Source organism: Calidris pugnax, unplaced genomic scaffold (genome assembly GCF_001431845.1).
Source record: "Calidris pugnax isolate Ruff unplaced genomic scaffold, ASM143184v1 scaffold1156, whole genome shotgun sequence".
Lineage (NCBI taxonomy): Eukaryota > Metazoa > Chordata > Aves > Charadriiformes > Scolopacidae > Calidris > Calidris pugnax.
Window position 1 is genome coordinate 79,158 of NW_015094503.1, and position 6,900 is coordinate 86,057.

A 6,900-nucleotide genomic window follows, 5' to 3' on the forward strand; every position below is an offset into this window, starting at 1 on the left:
CCCCCCCCCCGCTCCTCACCGACCGCGAGGCCACACGTCCCCTCCGCGTCCCAGCCTTTCCCCAAGGCTTCCCGGAGGACAGGCGGCAGAGAGGATGCTGTGAGCATCCCGCAGCAATCCCAGCAGTGGGGAGTCCCCTCGTGGCTGGGGCACAGGATGAGGGGCTGGGGCTCGGGACCTCTCAGGACGTCAGGACTTCTGGTCCTCACTCCGGTAGCTGATGACCAGGCAGCAGTCCCCAGGCTAACTCTGGTTTTCATCATCCATGTGGTGGTGACCGCTACAGTCCCCAGCTCCTCTCAATGCCCCGGCTTCCTGAGCAGAAGTGCTCTTGCTTGGCACTGTGCCAGCCCCACACACCTTCCCCAAATGCCTTCAGCACCAGCTGCCTGTGCCAGCTCAGCCGGGGGGTGGGTGGGAGGGACGACGATGACTTCCACCCCATAACCATCATCCTCAGCCCAAAGCTTTGCTCACCGACTGGCTCATCTGGCTGGGGACCCGCTCCTGGACATGCTAGGAGCTGGCAGTGGGCAGCTTGTTTGTGTTTCAGAGCATGGATGGCAGAGAACATGCAGGAGGATGGGCATGATACAATGGACAATGGGCCCACATGGCAGGTGACAGGCACAGCATACTGAGCAGGAACGCGTGGCCTGTGGCATCGTCAGGACACGCTGTGATGCCCATGAGCTAGGCTGAGCCTGCAGAGCACAGCTCGCTGTGGCAGGAACTGTGGCCATGTCCCACCCCATGGCTCTGTCCTCGAGCAAACCATCCTGATGGCCAGCCTCCCCCTGTCACTCAGCAGGCATCCTTCTGCAAGGCAGGTCCTCTGTCAGGGAAACGTGGCTGACAGAGCTTTGTGCTGCTGGAGGAGTCGTGACCGTGGTGGCTGTGCTGGGCTGGTCCCAGCAGAACAATCCCATGGCACCGGAGCTGTGTGCTCAGGTACCGGGATCCCATCTGCTGGGATGATGTTGGGGAACCATCAGCCACAGTGTCCTGGGGACCACAGGGACAGCATGGGCATTTGCCAGTCCAGAAGCTGGAGTGCCTGGGGAGCAAGATCCCTCATCACTAACAAGTGGGAACTCCCCAAAATAGGGGAGCTAAGACAGCAGTGCTGGCACTGGTGACACATTAATAGGACTTGGAGGTGGCCAGGGTCAGAGTCCAGGCAGGCGGGGGAGCCCTGGGGTCAGGGTCCACAGGGACAGTGGACACTGCTGGCACAGGATGCACTTTGCTGCGGTGCTGGGTGCTGCACGGGCAGCTGCCACTGCTCCTCTCATCCGGGCTCAGTTCCTGGGGATGGCAAGGCGCACCATGGCCACCAGCCTGCTCCATGTCCCCCCGCCCCAGAGCCTGCTCCGGCCGCTGACCATACCAGAGAGGCTGCTGCTCGGACCGGGGCCCAGCAATGTGCCCGCCCGCATCCTGGCTGCCGGTGGCCAGCAGCTCCTGGGCCACATGCACCCTGAGGTGCTGCAGGTGAGCTGCCCCAGCCTTCTTCCCCTGCCCTCCCCTCCCTCGCCTCCCGTGAGGGACTGGGACAGCTTAGCCAGGGTGAGGGGGGCCATAGCAGCACCAGTTGGTCCCCTGCCACCACAGGTGATGGATGAGATCAAGGCAGGCATCCAGTATGCCTTCCAGACACGGAACCAGCTGACCCTGGCCATCAGTGGCACCGGCCACTGTGCCATGGAGGCTGCCCTCCTCAACCTCCTGGAGCGTGGTGACACTGTGCTGGTGGCTGTCAATGGCATCTGGGGACAACGCGCTGCCGACATTGCCAGGAGGCTGGGTATGCTGGGGACAGCTGGACAGAACTGGTGGGGTTCAGGGGACTGGGCTTGTGGGTGGGATGCCAGAATGTGACCTCTGGTTTGCTGTCCCCATCCCAGTGACAATGGCCAGGGACACTTCTGTGGCCGGAGAGCATTCCAGGTTTTTTCCAGGGTGATGTCCCTCTGCTTACAATGGTTTATGGCTTTTTCCACTGGGCAAATCTGTGGGAGGCTGGATCCTGGCAGGCAGCCGCACTCCTGGTTCGTGTGTGACCAATTCCCACACCAAGCAGGGTGAATTCCCACACCGAGCAGCCCAGTGGGAAGTATGCCCAAACCTCACTCTCCCTTTGCCCACATCTGTCCCAGGAGCCAATGTCCACGAGCTGCTGAAGCCCCCGGGCGAGTACTTTGCTCTGGGGGACATCGAGGAGGTGAGTGCCAGCCTTGATGCGGGGCGGTGGGCACAAGCTGGCCCCGGGGATGGTCACCTTCCTCTCTGTTTCATGCAGGGCCTGGTGCGGCACAAGCCTTCCGTGCTCTTCATCACCCACGGGGAGTCCTCCACGGGGGTGCTGCAGCCACTGGAGGGGCTGGGGAAGCTGTGCCACCGGTCAGTGTATGGCAGGCACCTGTGGGGGCTGGCGGCACCCCGGGGTCACCCTTGAGGACTGGGGCACAGGGATTTACACGCGCCAGACTCTCCTCTGGCTTTGTTGTGCTGGAAGCAGTTGGTGCCAGGAGAAATGCAGTCTTGTGGGGACTGGGGTTCTGGAGTTGCAGGCAGAGGGGTGGCAAGAGGAGGTGGCAGGGACACCAGGCTGAGCTCTGTCCTCCCACAGGCACAGCTGTCTGCTGCTCGTGGATGCAGTGGCATCTCTCGGGGGTGCTCCCATCTTCATGGACCAGCAGGGTAAGAGCCACAGTACCATCACGGGCAGCCAGGGGACAAGAAGGCTCATGGCTGGGCCAGGGAGGAAGGGCGGTAGGATCAGACACACTGTCTAGGTTTCTGGCTAGCAGCACTAGAAACTGGTCCAGTTGCAGTCGGAGAGCCTGTTCCCCTCAGGGGACCACCAGCAGTGCGGGGTGTCCCCCAAACACAAGCAGGACCTGCAGCATGTGCCACCCACCTGCAGCTGGGTTGGAGGGGCTCAGCACGTCCCTGCTGGGAGCCCCCAGTTCCTAAGAAGCTGCCTCTCCTTTCGGGCAGAGATCGATGTCCTATACTCGGGGTCTCAGAAAGTCCTCAACGCCCCCCCCGGCAGTGCCCCCATCTCATTCAGCGAGCGAGCCAGGTAAGGGCAGCCCTGTCCCATCAGAAGTAAAGGCAATGGGGCTGGAGCAAAGGCTGTCGTTCCCCTCCCTGCCCCCAGCTTTGCCAGGCATCCACTCCAGCCCTGCTCTGGAGAGCATGCCCAGCAGCAGTGTTCAGCCCTCGCTTTGGGGTCCCCTGGACATGGTGGGATCAAGGCCTGGCTCCTCCAAAGCACTCTGCCTCGCCAGGGAGAAGATACTGAGGAGGAAGACAAAGCCCCCATCCTTCTACCTGGACATGGCTTGGCTGGCAAACTACTGGGGCTGTGACGGGGAGCCACGAAGGTGAGGGTAGGGTGTCCTGGGACAGATGGCTGTGGCTGACCCACTGCAGCCTTCACCCTGGCTCGGTGGCCACCTGCCCTGCAGGGCTCGGGCCTTGTCTCCCCATCACCCTGTCACTGGTCACAAAGCAGCCCTGTGTATTTGCAACCTCTTTGCGGTGGGTAAAGAGGAGGGAGGACACCGCACCCTGGTTTCCCCCAACAGTGAGCCCCCCCCACCTCTGCTTCCAGCCGGACTGAACCCACCTGGGTGCCCCTTGGGTTTTGCAGGTATCATCACACGGCACCAATCAACAGCTTCTTCAGCCTGCGGGAAGGCTTGGCCATGCTGGTGGAAGTGGTGAGCAGCACCAGGGAGGCAAGGGAGCACCAGCAGTGCTGGTGGGGTTTGGGAGAGTGCCCAGACCTTCTCCCTCCTTCTGTGCCCACAGGGTCTGGAGACCTCGTGGGAGCGCCACCGGGCCAACTGTGCCCAGCTGTGCCAGGGGCTGCGTGACCTGGGGCTTGAGCTCTTTGTGAAGGAGGAGGTGGGTACGAGGCGAGCTCACCACCATGGTGCAGGAGCAGTGTGAGGACATGACCCTGCGCGGCTGGAGATGTGCCTGGGCAGCTTTTGATGCTGGAGAAAAAGCTCCCAGCGCTGCTTTCTCCTGACAGGCTGCCGGGCTCACAGGGGGACAGGGCTGTGGCCAGGAGCTGCAGATCTAACCCGCCTTCTCTCTTCCTCAGAAGGCGAGACTTCCCACAATCACCACCGTCAGAGTGCCTGAGGGCTACGACTGGAGGGACATCACAGCCTTTCTCATGGAGAACCATTCCATCGAAATCGCCGGGGGCCTGGGCCCCTCGGTGGGCAAGGTGGGCAGCATCCTCCCCTTCCACCGCCCACGGCCGGGCCCCCAACCCGCCTGGTGGACACATCCACCAAGAACACACCCAACCACTAACTACTGCTCTCTGGCTGCAAACAGCAAACACGGCTGGATGCGTCCCATCGCCTGCAGCAATGCATAGCAGCTCCTAACCACACACAATTGCTGCGAATAATTGAATAACCGTGCACATAATTAGCAGGGCGACACATCTTTAGCGGGAATGTGTGTTACACAGGAGCGAGCAATGCCTTGTACACAAGCACTCGTGCCCAGCCACATGCATGGCCGCTCCTCGCGTGGCCCCTGCTCTGTGCAGGACCCCGCGCTCTGCTGCCGGCCGTTCTGCTCTCAGGGAGATGGCACTGGGGCATGGCCACAACGTGGGGTGCTGCAGGGAGATGCTCGTCCTTCTCCTCTCAGGTTCTGCGCATTGGCCTCATGGGCTGCAACTCCACCAGCGGCAACGTGGACAGTGTGCTGCGTGCCCTGAGAGACGCCCTTGTGCGCTGCCACCGCCACAGGCTCTGAGCACCCCTGCAAAGTGGGGGTCCAGCTGAGGCAGCGTGGTGCTCCCCCTCATACCCAGCTGCAAGCAGCTGGCAGGCAGGGGGCTCTGCTGCCTCTTCAGAGCGCTGGCAGGAAACGCTGCAACACCCATTAACCCAAGCCAGAGTGGGAAGGAGAAGCTGGAAGAGCAGGAGATGGGGAGGTGAGGGCTGCAGCTTGCTGAACACAGGATGTGGCTCAAAACCCTTTCTTCCAGTCCCCACACAGGGTCACTCCTCACCCTGATGGCCTGGGCCCCCAGCTGCTCCCTTTCCCCTGGCCCCAGGGTACGACAGCCCCACTGCAAGCTGACATGAGGTCTGGATGCAGGATCTGACCTTCCCCTCCTACCACCATCACTGTCCCCGCACCAGAACCCCCACAGTGCAGCTCACCATACATCCACCCCAGATTAGGTACCCTGGGATGAAACACCCTCCCTGGCGCCCAGCTCCACCAGGGGATCCGAGAGGCTGTGCATCCCCACCCAGCTGCAGCAGATGTGAGCTCGCTCCCTGGTACTATCCTTCCTCAATAAAGCAACACGACAGCATGCTGCTCCCTAGCTCCATAGCTCGCCTTGCACCCCCACACCGAGTTTCGAGAGATCCAGATGGGGCAGCAGCGGGGTCCTGCTCAGCTCTGCTGGGGTATTTCTCGACGGATCTTGGAGAGGAGCTGGGACATTGCTGAGCGGCGTGCGCCATCCTGGATCCGGTACACCTGGAACTGAGTGCAGGTAGATGGGGAGTGAGGGGAAAGGGCTCTCCACCCTGCTCGAGCCCACACCCCAGCACTGCCAGCCTCTCGCAGCCTCCACGGCAGGGTTGGGCAGCATACACCAGCAGCTACCAAGGGCCAGAGCATTCTGGGGCACAAATTCCAGCACATCCTAAGCTGCCCAGCCCTGGTGGTTTCTGGTATTGTCACGCTCCACCTCACAAAACCAGCCCAGGGTCTCCGGTCCCCATTACCTGGCTGAGAAGTATGTCAAAGTAGGCTGTGTCCCAGTATGATCCATCCTTGGCAGGGAGCTGCAGGAGGGCTCGGGTGCCGGTGTCTGCCTGCCACCTGTCAGTCCACGCAGGGAGGCCAAAATGGAAGCGGAGGAAGCGTCGGGGGTCCTGGGCGAAGCTCTCCACTTTACGGTAGAGGGAGGTGAGGTCCAAGGGCTCTCCTTGGAAGAGGTTCTCCTCTGGGTGCAGAAAATGGGGCAGGCAGCCGGTGGCCAGGCAGCGGAGGAGGATCACCAAGAGCCTGTAGATGGAGCCCTCCAGGTCCTGCCAGTCCTCTGGGGAGGGGAAGAGCTCTGTGCTCCACAGCAGCACCATCTGCGGGGAGGGAGAGAAGGGTGTGGGATCAGGAACCCCCCACAAAGGCCGTGCCTTCACACCCTGCAAGTCACTACGCAACAACCCATGGGGCTGAGACCTCAACATGGACACCATGTCCCCAGCAGCCTAGAGCTGTGCAGACCCTCAGAACTGCTGCTTTAGCTGCTGCAGGCACAGATGATGCTCCACCATCAAAGGTTTTGAACCTTTGCTTCACTCCCCAAAGAGCCCCTGTCTCATAGAATCATAGAATCATAGAATTGCCCAGGCTGGAAGGGACCTCCAAAAGTCATCCAGTCCGACCTCCCTGCAGTCAGCAGGGACACCCCCAACTAGACCAGGTTGCCCAGGGCCTCATCGAGCCTCTCCTTGAATATCTCCAGGGAAGGGGCCTCAACCACCTCCCTGGGCAACCTGTTCCAGTGCTCCACCACCCTCACAGTGAAGAACCCTCTCCTCATCTCCAGTCTAAATCTGTTCCCCTCCAGCTTGAAGCCATTGCCCCTCGTCCTGTCACTACAGGCCTTTCTAAACAGGTTCTCCCCAGCCTTCCTGTAGCCCCCTCAGGTACTGGAAGGCCGCTATTAGGTCTCCCCGGAGCCTCCTCTTCTTCAGGCTGAACAACCCCAGCTCCCTCAGCCTGTCCTCGTAGCAGAGGTGCTCCATCCCCCTGATCATCCTTGTGGCCCTCCTCTGGACCCTCTCCATCAGGTCCATGTCCTTCTTATATTGAGGGCTCCAGACCTGCACACAA

General features: G+C 61.3%; 2 protein-coding genes across 4 annotated transcripts in view; one reads left to right on the forward strand and one right to left on the reverse strand.

Moving 5' to 3' along the window:
- The first annotated feature begins 1,217 nt into the window (after nt 1-1,217).
- Nucleotides 1,218-5,185, forward strand: AGXT (alanine-glyoxylate aminotransferase). 2 transcript variants are annotated; one of them, XM_014962959.1, is made up of 11 exons: nt 1,218-1,494; nt 1,615-1,807; nt 2,160-2,224; nt 2,303-2,403; nt 2,633-2,703; nt 3,004-3,088; nt 3,297-3,392; nt 3,662-3,731; nt 3,823-3,918; nt 4,121-4,249; nt 5,030-5,185. In XM_014962959.1, the coding sequence occupies exons 1-11, from the start codon at nt 1,240-1,242 to the stop codon at nt 5,147-5,149; spliced, it is 1,281 nt and encodes a 426-aa protein (XP_014818445.1). In that variant the 5' UTR covers nt 1,218-1,239; the 3' UTR covers nt 5,150-5,185. The 2 variants fall into 2 exon arrangements, with proteins under 2 accessions (XP_014818445.1, XP_014818446.1); XM_014962960.1 differs by lacking the exon at nt 5,030-5,185 and adding an exon at nt 4,687-4,824.
- Nucleotides 4,459-6,900, reverse strand: part of LOC106900808 (chromosome unknown open reading frame, human C2orf54) — a 7,137-nt gene continuing 4,695 nt past the window's right edge. Inside the window, exons 4-5 of one of the 2 annotated variants that reach the window (XM_014962958.1) lie at nt 5,787-6,143; nt 4,459-5,535 (exon numbers count right to left, since the gene is read on the reverse strand). In XM_014962958.1, the coding sequence (XP_014818444.1) occupies nt 5,449-5,535; nt 5,787-6,143 (444 nt within the window). In that variant the 3' untranslated portion in view covers nt 4,459-5,448. Of the gene's footprint in view, nt 5,542-5,786; nt 6,144-6,900 lie in introns of both variants that reach the window. The other variant, XM_014962957.1, reaches the window with a different exon arrangement.

What these genes read in the sequence shown, in the direction of transcription:
- AGXT (XM_014962959.1), top strand. Translation starts at nt 1,240, where the DNA reads ATGCACTTTGCTGCGGTGCTGGGTGCTGCACGGGCAGCTGCCACTGCT. An exon ending in TGCACCCTGAGGTGCTGCAG is followed by an intron (nt 1,495 to 1,614) that starts GTGAGCTGCCCC and finishes CTGCCACCACAG; the next exon opens with GTGATGGATGAGATCAAGGC. An exon ending in TGGCCATGCTGGTGGAAGTG is followed by an intron (nt 3,732 to 3,822) that starts GTGAGCAGCACC and finishes CTGTGCCCACAG; the next exon opens with GGTCTGGAGACCTCGTGGGA.